Source organism: Salmo salar, chromosome ssa25 (assembly GCF_905237065.1).
Source record: "Salmo salar chromosome ssa25, Ssal_v3.1, whole genome shotgun sequence".
NCBI classification, from domain to species: domain Eukaryota; kingdom Metazoa; phylum Chordata; class Actinopteri; order Salmoniformes; family Salmonidae; genus Salmo; species Salmo salar.
The window spans coordinates 15,079,644-15,095,239 of record NC_059466.1 but is presented as its reverse complement, the minus strand read 5'-3'; the positions used below and the strand labels follow the sequence as shown (position 1 = coordinate 15,095,239).

Sequence of the window (15,596 nt, the reverse complement as noted above, 5' to 3'; positions counted from 1 at the left end):
TTGTTCTCAACTGGCCTACCTGGTTAAAAAAAAGGTGAAATAAATAAATATATATATTGTAATGGTAAAGAGGTTACCGTGTCCTGAGGGTATGATATTTGTCTGTAACTTTCTCACTCCTCATTATTCACAATTCATTCAGGATTATTCATAATCATGGCAGAATCCACATAAAAGTAGACGTGTTTAGAAACATATTCTATTTTTGTTTAAAAATAAAAGTGACAATACATTATTTACCATTACTTTCTATTGGGCACAAAATAATCTGAAACACAACCCAAAAAACAGCAACTGCATCCAACAAATTTGTAGTCACAAGCTTGATGTAGTTTTTGGTGCTATGAATATGGGACCAAATACTACATTTTTGTCTACTTTAATACAGATGTAAGTGAATTTGCCCCAATACTTTTGGTCCCCTAAAATGGGGGGACTATGCACAAAAAGTGTTGTGATTTCTAAACGGTTCACCCGATATGTATGAAAATATCCTCAAATTAAATCTGACAGTCTGTACTTTATCCTCATAGTCATTGTATCATTTCAAATCCAAAGTGCTTAAGTACAGAGCCAAAAAAACAAGAAAAAACACTATCCCAATACTTTTGGAGCTCAGATGGCAGATAACGTTATTCGCTTGTCAAAATCCAGCAGCCAAGTACCGGATCACAAATTGTAGACGACAATATCGTTTTTACTTTCAGTTTATTTAGTTATTTACCAGATTTCACTAGTGCGCAATTTATGAACGTTGTGAACACTTCAGTGTTGTTGGTGGTACGTCAGAGGTCACGCACAGAGCTGACCCGGAAGAAGATTTGAACCACATTGTTTTGTTTTTCTCAGCGCGGGCAAGCCAACATTTGGCTTTTAATCACCTAACTAATTATTCTTCAACCATTGGGAAGTAATTTGCTAATTGTAAGTGCAAGAAAGATTGTCCATCCTGCATCGAAGTCAAATATAAAAAAAAAAATGTAACGTTCGGTGGCTAAATATTTGTTCTAGCCTTCCTCACTAGTAAGTAACCTATAGTAAGTAGTTTAGCTACCTAACAGTTGGTTGTAGATATTCTAATGATCTGTGGCTACAGAACATGTTCCAGATACATTTGATCTCCATTGTTCCATCTATGCCTTTACATATGACTTTTTATTCGCCTCTCATTATTTCCCCACTGAAAGATATTGTAGCGAACGGGTGCAAACTCGGGTCGCAGGAGTAAAAGGCAAACATCCAACGCTTCGCGCCATTTAAACTGGGTTAACCCACTTCTTGGGAATTGTAATGTATATTATAAACTGGTTGGTTCGAGCCCTGAATGCTGATTGCCTGACAGCCGTGGAATATCAGACCGTATACCACGGGTATGACAAAACACTTATTTGTAATGCTCTAATTACGTTGGTAAACAGTTTTATAATTGCAATAAGGCACCTCTGGGGTTTGTGATATATGGCCAATATACCACGGCTAAGGGCTGTGTCCAGGCAGTGGCGGTTCTAGACCATTTCAACTGGGGTTGCCAAGCTGGGGCCAGTTGTACTGTTAGAGGGGCCAGTTACATTAGATGTTATTGTTGTCATATCGTTTTCTTCACGGCATTACAGGCAAAAGACCATGTTCCTCGTTGCCACTGTCTAATAACGGATGTAAAAAAAGAATGATAGCAAAAATTTGTTATGTAAAAATTATTTCATACTCCACATTTAGGGGGGCCACAAGGGGGTCCAAAATTGTTGTCACAGGGGCACTGCCCCTGGGAGATGATTGTGTGAAGAATGGTCTCAACTTCATGTATGAAGTTCCATCTGGGGCAGACAAAGGTAACTACATCCATGTTGGTTCTGCATCTTTACCACTCCTTCCACCCACACTCTGCAGTCTACTGAGAAGAGGAGACCAAGGAGGTACAATGTTTAATAAGAGTCCCTCTCTTGTTCACAGTTGCATACTTGTCTCTCAAAGCAAGCATTGCGAGTTTGGTAAATGTTGTAGATTGAAAGGCATGTGTTAGTTTATTATTGTTCAAAATGTTACATTTCTATATTATTTTACAGGAAGGAGAATCAGAATACAAGTTTGAGTGGCAAAAGACGTCCCCTCGAGAAGTAAGTAGCTAATTGTGTTGATCAACATAAATATTCAGATGACTTGAGTCCTCCTATTAGAGGTTACCTTTGCATTTGGTGATACTTTCGCTTTCATCTTTTTAGGTATGCCAAGGATGACATGGCTATTAGGGATCAACCATATGGAATTCAGGTGAATATATGAAACTTCTGTGTATATTGTGCAGTTTTCCCATTTGTGTTGAATTAACTTATGACATACCTATTCATGACAATCTACTGTTACGTGTGACTACCCTCATTGCTAGGCTAAATATTGTCCTATTAACAAAATACTTGTGTTGCATTTGACACTTGGTGGTGCTAAAGTCAAAGGATGATATCTAACTCGGGATAACGATGTGTTTATTTACATTATGGCAGGTGTCTGTGTAGTGTATATATGCTTTGCTTGTCGTCGTCGCAGTTGGGTTGTATGGGAGGTGTTATAAGTGATGGAATGAATGGATTTAAGCCCAGTCTAATGACCTGTGATTCTCAGGTGCGCAATGTGAGATGCATCATGTGTCACAAATAGGGCCATGTGAATACAGACAGTGCCCTCTCTTCGGCCTGTCTGGGATCAATGCCAGCGCTGCGCCCACAGAGGAAGCGGGTACAAATAACAATCTGACCTACCTGGATGAATAGAGGAAACAAGTTGACTGGTAATTCCAAATAATATTTCGCAGATGTAGCTAATGGTTTATTTTAAACTAAATGTTATCAAGTTTTTTTTCTTCTTCATATTTTCATTCTCAACAATAAAATCCTGACTTTGAAATCATTTGAATAAAGAACTTTATGGTGCAGCTATTGCAGACAAATTGCAACAATAATGTGTCTCAATAGAATGGGCATTCAGTATTACATTGGATATTTGTGGTAACTCGATAGTTGTAGCAGTAGTTGCCATCACTCCTGGTGTCCTGTAGAACTTCCAGAGTGGAGCTGGTTCTGACTCCTACAATCAGGAAGTGAAGTAGTAAAGTAATGTTTACAGAGGGAGAGTCCTGCGCATGGAGTTGATGGTGGAGGGCGATAATGGAGCCCCTCCTGTGCTGGGAGAAAAATGCATTTATTGTGTATTCTGATTCCCCTAACCACTGCTTTGGGAGAATGATATTGTATGATTTGCTCAGCCTGAAGACGAGTGAGTTGATTTGGTGTCCCTTTCTGTTAACAAAGCCGGCCCTGAATTCCCCACTGTGGAAGCAGTGGCGGATGTGGACAGACGTCAATGGGACTTTGAGGCTGTGATTTGTGTTAACAGGTCCGTCGATGCACCCCTCCGAGTTAATGGCAGAGATGCGAAACAGTGGGTTTGCCCTGAAGAAATATGTCCTTGGAAGAAATTCTACTGTTTGTGATCCATCGCAGGTAATCTTCTGTTCTTCCCCACATGAAGAAAAAGACCAACAATATCCATGGCAGATCCCCGGTCTAAATGTGATTGCTGCAAAATGGCCAATTATCAGAGTAAACCACCGAGCTCTTCCAGTCGCTGCAAGTTTAGTCAATTGGGCAGATGTGATGAGACTAACTGCTAAAATTATAGGAGTGTTGCAACACCAGATGTAGCAATATATAGTTTAACCCCCACCCCAAATAATCTCCCCTCAAACAGAAATCAGCAGAGATTATTCTGCTCTTACTTGCTTCGCTTCTAACCATTTGTGACATCTCTTCTTCATGAGGTTTTATTCATGTTTTGTTAGCGTTTGATGCATGCTTTTTAACATTTTCATTGTTTGATTTATTAGGAATTGTTTTTATGCTATAGGAGTATGTTGTCGATGAAGAAGAGGAGGATCCTGAGGTTGAATTCCTGAAGTCGTTGACCACTAAACAGGAAGAGAAGCTCCTCAGGTAGGAGAGCACCACCATTCATACGTTTAGTTGTTTTGAATATAATATGCTTATTGTAAAATAAGACAAAAAGATAAACAGGAACAACTAATATAACAATTTGTTTTCATTTTAAAGGAAACTTGATCGTCTACAAAAGAAGACGAGTGAAGGAATCAGAAGAAGAACCGTGATAGTAGTGACAGCTCTAGTGGAAGTAGCAGCGGTGACTCAGGCTGACAGCTCTAGTGGAAGTAGCAGCAGTGACTCAGGCTGACAGCTCTAGTGGAAGTAGCAGCAGTGACTCAGGCTGACAGCTCTAGTGGAAGTAGCAGCAGTGACTCAGGCTGACAGCTCTAGTGGAAGTAGCAGCAGTGACTCAGGCTGACAGCTCTAGTGGAAGTAGCAGCAGTGACTCAGGCTGACAGCTCTAGTGGAAGTAGCAGCGGTGACTCAGGCTGACAGCTCTAGTGGAAGTAGCAGCAGTGACTCAGGCTGACAGCTCTAGTGGAAGTAGCAGCAGTGACTCAGGCTGACAGCTCTAGTGGAAGTAGCATCGGTGACTCAGGCTGACAGCTCTAGTGGAAGTAGCAGCAGTGACTCAGGCTGACAGCTCTAGTGGAAGTAGCATCGGTGACTCAGGCTGACAGCTCTAGTGGAAGTAGCAGCAGTGACTCAGGCTGACAGCTCTAGTGGAAGTAGCAGCAGTGACTCAGGCTGACAGCTCTAGTGGAAGTAGCAGCAGTGACTCAGGCTAACAGCTCTAGTGGAAGTAGCAGCAGTGACTCAGGCTGACAGCTCTAGTGGAAGTAGCATCGGTGACTCAGGCTGACAGCTCTAGTGGAAGTAGCAGCAGTGACTCAGGCTGACAGCTCTAGTGGAAGTAGCATCGGTGACTCAGGCTGACAGCTCTAGTGGAAGTAGCAGCGGTGACTCAGGCTGACAGCTCTAGTGGAAGTAGCAGCGGTGACTCAGGCTGACAGCTCTAGTGGAAGTAGCATCGGTGACTCAGGCTGACAGCTCTAGTGGAAGTAGCAGCGGTGACTCAGGCTGACAGCTCTAGTGGAAGTAGCATCGGTGACTCAGGCTGACAGCTCTAGTGGAAGTAGCAGCAGTGACTCGGGCTGACAGCTCTAGTGGAAGTAGCAGCAGTGACTCGGGCTGACAGCTCTAGTGGAAGTAGCAGCAGTGACTCGGGCTGACAGCTCTAGTGGAAGTAGCAGCAGTGACTCAGGCTGACAGCTCTAGTGGAAGTAGCAGCAGTGACTCAGGCTGACAGCTCTAGTGGAAGTAGCAGCAGTGACTCAGGCTGACAGCTCTAGTGGAAGTAGCATCGGTGACTCAGGCTGACAGCTCTAGTGGAAGTAGCAGCGGTGACTCAGGCTGACAGCTCTAGTGGAAGTAGCAGCGGTGACTCAGGCTGACAGCTCTAGTGGAAGTAGCAGCGGTGACTCAGGCTGACAGCTCTAGTGGAAGTAGCAGCGGTGACTCAGGCTGACAGCTCTAGTGGAAGTAGCAGCGGTGACTCAGGCTGACAGCTCTAGTGGAAGTAGCAGCGGTGACTCAGGCTGACAGCTCTAGTGGAAGTAGCAGCGGTGACTCAGGCTGACAGCTCTAGTGGAAGTAGCAGCGGTGACTCAGGCTGACAGCTCTAGTGGAAGTAGCAGCGGTGACTCAGGCTGACAGCTCTAGTGGAAGTAGCAGCGGTGACTCAGGCTGACAGCTCTAGTGGAAGTAGCAGCGGTGACTCAGGCTGACAGCTCTAGTGGAAGTAGCAGCGGTGACTCAGGCTGACAGCTCTAGTGGAAGTAGCAGCGGTGACTCAGGCTGACAGCTCTAGTGGAAGTAGCAGCGGTGACTCAGGCTGACAGCTCTAGTGGAAGTAGCAGCGGTGACTCAGGCTGACAGCTCTAGTGGAAGTAGCAGCGGTGACTCAGGCTGACAGCTCTAGTGGAAGTAGCAGCGGTGACTCAGGCTGACAGCTCTAGTGGAAGTAGCAGCGGTGACTCAGGCTGACAGCTCTAGTGGAAGTAGCAGCGGTGACTCAGGCTGACAGCTCTAGTGGAAGTAGCAGCGGTGACTCAGGCTGACAGCTCTAGTGGAAGTAGCAGCGGTGACTCAGGCTGACAGCTCTAGTGAAAGTAGCAGCTGTGACTCAGGCTGACAGCTCTAGTGGAAGTAGCAGCGGTGACTCAGGCTGACAGCTCTAGTGGAAGTAGCAGCGGTGACTCAGGCTGACAGCTCTAGTGGAAGTAGCATCGGTGACTCAGGCTGACAGCTCTAGTGGAAGTAGCATCGGTGACTCAGGCTGACAGCTCTAGTGGAAGTAGCAGCAGTGACTCAGGCTGACAGCTCTAGTGGAAGTAGCAGCAGTGACTCAGGCTGACAGCTCTAGTGGAAGTAGCAGCAGTGACTCAGGCTGACAGCTCTAGTGGAAGTAGCAGCTGTGACTCAGGCTGACAGCTCTAGTGGAAGTAGCAGCGGTGACTCAGGCTGACAGCTCTAGTGGAAGTAGCAGCGGTGACTCAGGCTGACAGCTCTAGTGGAAGTAGCAGCGGTGACTCAGGCTGACAGCTCTAGTGGAAGTAGCAGCGGTGACTCAGGCTGACAGCTCTAGTGGAAGTAGCAGCGGTGACTCAGGCTGACAGCTCTAGTGGAAGTAGCAGCGGTGACTCAGGCTGACAGCTCTAGTGGAAGTAGCAGCGGTGACTCAGGCTGACAGCTCTAGTGAAAGTAGCAGCGGTGACTCAGGCTGACAGCTCTAGTGGAAGTAGCAGCGGTGACTCAGGCTGACAGCTCTAGTGGAAGTAGCAGCGGTGACTCAGGCTGACAGCTCTAGTGGAAGTAGCAGCGGTGACTCAGGCTGACAGCTCTAGTGGAAGTAGCAGCGGTGACTCAGGCTGACAGCTCTAGTGAAAGTAGCAGCTGTGACTCAGGCTGACAGCTCTAGTGGAAGTAGCAGCGGTGACTCAGGCTGACAGCTCTAGTGGAAGTAGCAGCGGTGACTCAGGCTGACAGCTCTAGTGGAAGTAGCATCGGTGACTCAGGCTGACAGCTCTAGTGGAAGTAGCATCGGTGACTCAGGCTGACAGCTCTAGTGGAAGTAGCAGCGGTGACTCAGGCTGACAGCTCTAGTGGAAGTAGCAGCAGTGACTCAGGCTGACAGCTCTAGTGGAAGTAGCAGCAGTGACTCAGGCTGACAGCTCTAGTGGAAGTAGCAGCTGTGACTCAGGCTGACAGCTCTAGTGGAAGTAGCAGCGGTGACTCAGGCTGACAGCTCTAGTGGAAGTAGCAGCGGTGACTCAGGCTGACAGCTCTAGTGGAAGTAGCAGCGGTGACTCAGGCTGACAGCTCTAGTGGAAGTAGCAGCGGTGACTCAGGCTGACAGCTCTAGTGGAAGTAGCAGCGGTGACTCAGGCTGACAGCTCTAGTGGAAGTAGCAGCGGTGACTCAGGCTGACAGCTCTAGTGAAAGTAGCAGCGGTGACTCAGGCTGACAGCTCTAGTGGAAGTAGCAGCGGTGACTCAGGCTGACAGCTCTAGTGGAAGTAGCAGCGGTGACTCAGGCTGACAGCTCTAGTGGAAGTAGCAGCGGTGACTCAGGCTGACAGCTCTAGTGGAAGTAGCATCGGTGACTCAGGCTGACAGCTCTAGTGGAAGTAGCATCGGTGACTCAGGCTGACAGCTCTAGTGGAAGTAGCAGCGGTGACTCAGGCTGACAGCTCTAGTGGAAGTAGCAGCGGTGACTCAGGCTGACAGCTCTAGTGGAAGTAGCAGCGGTGACTCAGGCTGACAGCTCTAGTGGAAGTAGCAGCGGTGACTCAGGCTGACAGCTCTAGTGGAAGTAGCAGCGGTGACTCAGGCTGACAGCTCTAGTGGAAGTAGCAGCGGTGACTCAGGCTGACAGCTTTAGTGGAAGTAGCAGCAGTGACTCAGGCTGACAGCTCTAGTGGAAGTAGCAGCAGTGACTCAGGCTGACAGCTCTAGTGGAAGTAGCAGCAGTGACTCAGGCTGACAGCTCTAGTGGAAGTAGCAGCAGTGACTCAGGCTGACAGCTCTAGTGGAAGTAGCAGCAGTGACTCAGGCTGACAGCTCTAGTGGAAGTAGCAGCAGTGACTCAGGCTGACAGCTCTAGTGGAAGTAGCAGCAGTGACTCAGGCTGACAGCTCTAGTGGAAGTAGCAGCAGTGACTCAGGCTGACAGCTCTAGTGGAAGTAGCAGCAGTGACTCAGGCTGACAGCTCTAGTGGAAGTCGCAGCAGTGACTCAGGCTGACAGCTCTAGTGGAAGTCGCAGCAGTGACTCAGGCTGACAGCTCTAGTGGAAGTCGCAGCAGTGACTCAGGCTGACAGCTCTAGTGGAAGTAGCAGCTGTGACTCAGATTGACAGCTCTAGTGACAGTAGCAGCAGTGACTCAGATTGACAGCTCTAGTGACAGTAGCAGCAGTGACTTGACTGACAGCTCTAGTGACAGTAGCAGCAGTGACTTGACTGACAGCTCCAGTGAAAGTAGCAGCAGTGACTTGACTGACAGCTCCAGTGACAGTAGCAGCAGTGACTTGACTGACAGCTCCAGTGACAGTAGCAGCAGTGACTTGACTGACAGCTCCAGTGAAAGTAGCAGCAGTGACTTGACTGACAGCTCCAGTGACAGTAGCAGCAGCAGTGACTTGACTGACAGCTCCAGTGAAAGTAGCAGCAGCAGTGACTTGACTGACAGCTCCAGTGAAAGTAGCAGCAGCAGTGACTTGACTGACAGCTCCAGTGAAAGTAGCAGCAGCAGTGACTTGACTGACAGCTCTAGTGACAGTAGCAGCAGTGACTTGACTGACAGCTCCAGTGAAAGTAGCAGCAGTGACTTGACTGACAGCTCCAGTGACAGTAGCAGCAGTGACTTGACTGACAGCTCCAGTGAAAGTAGCAGCAGCAGTGACTTGACTGACAGCTCCAGTGACAGTAGCAGCAGTGACTTGACTGACAGCTCTAGTGACAGTAGCAGCAGTGACTTGACTGACAGCTCTAGTGACAGTAGCAGCAGTGACTTGACTGACAGCTCCAGTGAAAGTAGCAGCAGCAGTGACTTGACTGACAGCTCCAGTGAAAGTAGCAGCAGCAGTGACTTGACTGACAGCTCCAGTGACAGTAGCAGCAGTGACTTGACTGACAGCTCCAGTGAAAGTAGCAGCAGCAGTGACTTGACTGACAGCTCCAGTGAAAGTAGCAGCAGCAGTGACTTGACTGACAGCTCCAGTGACAGTAGCAGCAGTGACTTGACTGACAGCTCCAGTGAAAGTAGCAGCAGCAGTGACTACGAGTCAGAAGAGAAAGAAGAAGGGCAAGAGAAAGGACTCCTGTCGTGATGACAACACTGAGAGTGATGGATGAGTAAGACCAGGCCCAACCTCCAGACAGAAACAGCACAAAGATGATACCAGAGAGGAGAAAGAAACAGTAGAGATGAGACATGACAGCGGGGAGAGGCGGAGAACCAGCAGCAGCTCCCAGCCTGGCCCAGACAGAAGCAGGAGAGAGATATATAAAGACAAGGTTCACAGTTGAGGCAAACAGTAGAAGAGAGATGGATAGAAGGAGGAGCAGAGATGGAGCAAAGAATAAAGGCGCTGCAAAGGGAGGAGTAGGATCCTAGATTGAGGGAGGGAGAGAGAGGGGAGGCTAAGGGAGGAGCAGAGGGAGGGAGAAAAGAGCCAGAGGGAGAGCTGAGAGAAAGCACTGAACTGTGAGAGTAGACAATCTTACAAAGTGGGCCATTGAAACCATTTTATTTTGCTGATGCAAACATTTTTGACACGAAATTGTGATGTTTTGAAGGTTTTATGATGCTATTGTTAATATGTACATTTTTCTTGATGGGCCCACTTATTAAACAAATGCATAGAAACCAAAGTTTTAGTAACACCATGTTTTGGTGTTACATGCTAGTTGGCTGCTACAAAAGAAAGAGTGCAGGGGCGTATTCATTATGCCGATTCTGTTGCAAAATGTTGAGCAGAAGTAAATGGAATGAAACGGGGAGGGGCCTACCTGAATTTGAACTGTTCAAAATGTTCCATTTTGCTACTGTTAGGACTAGTGATTACACCCCTGCTCCTCAAATAATTATTATGTTCATCCACTAGAGGGCAGCAGAAGACCTCAAATAACTTGAACCACAGAAATATTTTGCATTCGTCAGATTATTGAACAAATGCATGTCTTGCATGCGCTATTATTCATGGTTGTCACTTTAGTCCAGAGAACCCTCTTCAGAGAATACTATTTAAAAAAAATTATTGTACCTCGAACTTTAAATATAGTAAACTGTGCTCACATGGATTTGACCGTACTTCATTACATGTGTTACAAGTCTAGCCTAATTATGTAGGCTTGTTTGAAAGTGGTCTTCTGGAAGTGGCCTAAGCGGGAGCATGGTTGACTGATGACAATCAATCTGTGATTGTTCATTATGCGACGCATAAGATTAGGCCTGCGTGAGTGATTAGTGTGGAGTCATCAAGTTTGTTTCAAATATTTCATACTGAATACTTAATTCTGAATCGAGATCAATGCGTGGAACTTTACTCTTTCTGCAAAACCCAGTGCATGATTTACGCAACATTGCGCGCCTATCTGCCTTTAGAGATTACTTGTTGCATTACTTGCATGACATTATCATCATGATGGACAAAACAGAAGAAACATCGGGGTTCATTTGACATATTGAACTGTGTAACCTACGAGTTCCTATTTGTTTTGGAGCCATATATTTTTTATTGAAAAGCAATAACAACTACTGCGACGATATGATTTGTTAAGAATTCCTGATCAGGAAAATCGAGAATTTCTTGCATGTTTTATTTTATTTCAGTCGCTTCAGATTTGTATGTTCTGTATAGACCGACCATTTAACCTTTTGCAATGATGCCGCGAGGTGTGCACCTAAATACTGTAGACTTATGCCAATTGGTTTGATTAATAGTAGTTTTATCATTATCACAATACAAGTATTTTGTGTGACCTTCCATAGTGAAATGATGGACTGTTTATTTTTATCCTGGAGACAAGAGGAGAGTGGCCCGAGGCCTTGAGCAATGGGATGTTTCCCGTGTCCAGTAAAGTCGCACTGGTTCTCTTTGATCTATCTTTATTGTGGCTTGAAAACAAAGATGACTCCTGCCTAATGCTCAGCGAGAGGGCATTCCATGGAAAAGTAACAAAGCGATAAATGCAGCACTTTACTGTCCGCAACCCCAAGCGTCTCTCTTCCCGAAGCATTTTGGCGCACTTAACTCGTGTTGAATTTAACGCCCTAATACTTATTTCCGTCGTTATAAAAATGATCGAATTTCAAATTCACTAAAGTGTAATGAAAATATATTTGCCCACAAGAAAACTAATTTAATTAGTGTGCCTATGCGGCAAAATAACAAAAAAAAAATAAAATAATTTCTGAAGGAAAAAAAAAAAGAACATAGTCACTGCAAAATAAACCGCCATTTTATTAAAAAAATAAACATACACTTTAACTGAAGGTTGTATTAATTTATCGTGACACTTCGGTTATATTATAATAGCCTATTGAATAGGCCTGTTTTATTTTGCCTGTAGGCTTCATTTAAAAGTTCACATTTATATTAAATGCAAAATATAGTCTATAATATGTTGTCTTTTCTAAGCTGTTTATTCTTACTCGAATTTGTGGTTATAGAAAAATTTACATTTTATTTTTTATCGTTATTTTCGTGATCTCAAAGCCAGCCACACAAAAGGAAATGAAAATAATTTTCCTCTTTTGCCTTCTGGTCAATTTAACTTCCTCTTCAGAAAGAGGTTATCTAGATGAGATGCCGGTCCCTAACATATTCCCAGGCCTGGGCTCACGCTGTAATTATTCCCCGGGTTTTTCTTTGAGATCGGACGCTGCACTGGGTAAGCACAAAGAAGTCAGAGAGCATCCTTGAACCCTTTCAATACGGGTCCACTGATATTCAAATAACATGCAGGAACCATTTGACTGCGCCGCGACAAGAGCATTTCAAATTCATCATTTGCATATGGCTTTTTACCCCTTTTCCTTTTCAAAAGTTTAGAAACAGTTCCCATAACATCAAATCAAGTGTAGAGTTTCAAGGAAAGCTTAGAGATGCTTTATCCTTATTCTTGGACTGCCATCTTTCCGTTTGACATGCAAATTGAAGCAGTTAATTTGGACAATTAAAATAAATATTCAGAGGGCCTTTGTCATCAAAACCCCCTGGAAGCCCCCAGATAAAGTAAAGCTGAACAAATGATGTCTCGGAGATTAATTAGATATTTGATAAGACACGAATCCCTAATCGCAAATACAAGACACATGGGGTTGCGATGTGCTCCAAGTCATAATTAATACCATTTAACAAGATTTTCATTTGGGCATGAAATGTCTTTTCCGGGGCATTAACTATTGATTTATTCCTCAGAGAGAATGCACGTCAATGTGCGATTGCCTATATCAGCAATGTATGATTGATTTTATGTAAAGGAACACTCTTGCCTATCTACATTTTACGTTTGGCAATCGTTCATTTTTACCATTTATACCATCACATAAAATACCTTGGTTCATAATTTATTTTCATTTCGCATAATGAAAACAAGTATGGGACCCAATATAGTGAAAAATTCCCATCACACGACTACTGCCTCAGATTTGAGATCGTTTTAATTATGACAAAATGAAAGTCTTATACGTGTGACTTTATACAAGTAAACATTTATATATTTTTTTTTAGCAAAGAAATGAAATGGTTAACTGAATTTAAAAAGCTGTGTACATACATATCCACAAAGTGCGTTGAAAGTAAACTCCCTGAATTTCAGGATCCCAAACACGAATAAAACAATCATAATTCACATTTACATGAAAATAACACATTGTTTGTTGTCAATATGTACAATATGATGGCGACTCACATGGGCCAACCAAGTTCATTTGGGTTAGCTCGCCCCTTTTTAAGCACTGATCGTAAAAAGTACTCCGCTGATAATTTTTAAGTTGACAGCTTTATAGTTATGTCATTTTCACATAATATAGAATAATTCTGCTTTTCGTTTGATGGTGAATAACGAGTTGAACATATTCAATCAATATGGTGTTAAGTTTGAATTATTTTTTGTTTTCAAATGCTTTGCGTAAAATCGTATTTTCCTCCAATACTGTCTCTCAAACGCAGACCCGTTTTTAATACATGTACCAGTTTTGATAACCTACTGGTGATTTGCTTTATAAAGTTAGTTTCAAGGTCATTCAAATAACAGCCATTCAGTGCTCATCATGAGGAGATGGATCCTTGATTCTGGGGTTTACCCCGTCTAAAATGAGTTCTGGGGACTCGGACCTGGGGGTCTCCAGGTTACTGGTGTCGGTGTCACTGTCGCTTCCCTTTTTGCCTTCACCACCACCGGCAGTGTGGGTTTTAATGTGCTTGCTCAAATGGTCGCTCCTCATAAAGCGCTTGTTGCATACTGGGCAAGCAAACCTTTTCTCACCGGTGTGGGTACGGAGGTGTCTCTGAAGTTCATCTGATCTTGTAAATCTTTTGCCACAAAAAAGCCAATTGCAGACAAATGGCCGCTCGCCAGTATGCCATCTCAAATGGGCTTTAAGGTGAGAGGTTTTGCCATACACCTTACCGCAGCCTGGAATGTGACAGCTATGAAGTCCTTTCCTCCGGAGGCTGGCCCCTGCAGGCCCCAGCCGCTCAGCCTCCTGACAGTTCGGACAGTCGCACGTGGCTCTGCCGGAGTACCTCCTGGATGACCTTGAGGAACCAGAACTGGAACCTGAAATCATAGCGTTGGCGGCAGAGGCGTCCGTGTATGTTGGAATGACTGTTTTGAATCCCTCTTGTGTTAACAGGTGTTGGCTAGTTGATAGAAGATGAGATGCCGTGGGACTTATACCGGTTGAGCTGAATGCCGAGTGTGTCAACGTGGAGAAGTCAGGGTTATAGCCACTGAGTTGAGAGTGTATGGCTTGGGGGGTCCCGGAGTGCAGGGAGGTCTGCAGCGAGCTTGCAGGGTTTTGGACCTCGAGCCATGAGCCAGGGTTGGTATGAACGTCCCACCACGCGGACGCCCCATTAGTAACATCGCCCGAGATGGTTGAATGGAAACCAGACTTGTACCACGACTCATACGGATGTGCCATCCCTACCCTCGGGTACAAGGTTTCTGCTGATGTGTGGACTTTGGAAATGAAGGCTGATTGCCCAGACTCTTGAGACGAAATGCTCGCTGAGTTGGAAAACAGACTGCTGTACTCTGTGGAAAACGCAGAGGTGGTCGGGGAAGTGGAGGCTAAGCAGAACGCGCTGTTGCCTGTGCCAGTAGTTGATGTAAGTCCGGTCGATCCGCGGCTTGTTGCTACAGTGAATCCAGGGAGACTGGATCCCAAGTTGCAACTAGAAGATGATCTTTTCCAAGGATGAAATCCGCCTTTTGAAAAAGCACTGGAATCAGGTAGAGTGGTAAGGGGACTGGTATTGCCAATTTTGTTACAAGTAGCAGCCAGCATAGCTAGAGGCGTAGTTCCAAATCGTGGTTCTTCCTGCAAAGAGATAAATCACTGTACTTTAGAACATTGCAAGCAACATTTACCATTTTCTTTCTGTAAATAAGATGCATGTATTTGCTATAAGTATAATTTGCGTCTGCCTATGTGGTCGTCCAACCGTTCGGTTGTTGTGCTTGTTTGGATAGCAATTAGTGCATAGGCTACACAATTATTTACCGTATTGGATTCAAACATACATTTAGTGAAAATGTTCATTCATAAAGAATATATCGAAATGTGAACTAAATATCCACTGAACCAAATAAACAGACACAACCATGGAGAAAATAGAGTAATGTCACTCAGTGGAGAGTTTACTGCAGGTCTCGAAAGTTTGCTCATGTGGGTAGCCTATTATGAAAGTTGGCAAAAGCAAAAATTATTTTGATTGAGGAAAATTACAACATCTAAACAAGCACTTTCAATACCTACAGTAACAACATTGCTCAACGATAAGAGAACAATGACCGCAAAGTAGCCTATACAATTTAGTAAGCGTGAATGTATAAAGCCTACTTCACACATGAAAACCAATATTTTATCGGCTTACCCCAAGTATAGACGTAGCCATATCCAGGGTCTTTGCTATGTTGAATTGGTCACAATTCTGCAATAGTGTACTTTTCCAATTCGACTCAGACACTTTGCTTTTCCGTAGTCACACGATTTCTCTCTTGGCTCGGAGCTCCTACACTACCTAGTTGTAGAGAGCGCGTTCTTTGAAGTACAGCTGGCAAGAGCAAGCAGCCAATCTTAGCGCTGGATTCTTGGCAAGAAGACGTCGTCAGCCAATGAGAGATTCGACCAAGGACAGAAACGCTAAAGCTTCATGTCAATCAATAACTCTTGTGCGGATTTGACTGTCAAGCAAGAAACGATTTGGTATTTTTATACATGTTATGTATTCTCCCATCAAGGCTCAATGTGCTCTTTATTGTAGAATCGAGATCATTTTGGTTTAAGATAGTTCTCTGCAAGAAGGTAAGAATTTGATATGATTTATTTAGAGGTATTTTGTTTCTGTTGCATTTCATAAAGCTTTCTG

The 15,596-nt window shown here is 44.7% G+C and overlaps 1 protein-coding gene and 1 long non-coding RNA gene across 7 annotated transcripts; one reads left to right on the top strand and one right to left on the bottom strand.

Moving 5' to 3' along the window:
* Positions 1 to 808: 808 nt before the first annotated feature.
* LOC106586241 (uncharacterized) lies at positions 809 to 5,293 on the top strand. 6 transcript variants are annotated; one of them, XR_006761939.1, is made up of 8 exons: positions 809 to 924; positions 1,717 to 1,829; positions 2,064 to 2,114; positions 2,220 to 2,268; positions 2,617 to 2,782; positions 3,388 to 3,494; positions 3,898 to 3,983; positions 4,101 to 5,293. It is a non-coding gene; the product is annotated as an uncharacterized lncRNA (long non-coding RNA). The 6 variants fall into 6 exon arrangements; XR_001324152.2 differs by having other exon boundaries at positions 1,717 to 1,913; XR_001324153.2 differs by having other exon boundaries at positions 809 to 1,023.
* A 4,430-nt stretch (positions 5,294 to 9,723) lies between these two features.
* On the bottom strand, positions 9,724 to 15,329 carry LOC106586239 (transcription factor Sp9). The gene is made up of 2 exons (XM_014173300.2): positions 15,102 to 15,329; positions 9,724 to 14,545 (listed from the first exon to the last, which is right to left on the bottom strand). Exons 1-2 carry the CDS (start codon positions 15,120 to 15,122, stop codon positions 13,259 to 13,261), a joined length of 1,308 nt encoding a protein of 435 aa, XP_014028775.1. The 5' UTR covers positions 15,123 to 15,329; the 3' UTR covers positions 9,724 to 13,258.
* Between the last annotated feature and the right edge of the window lie 267 nt (positions 15,330 to 15,596).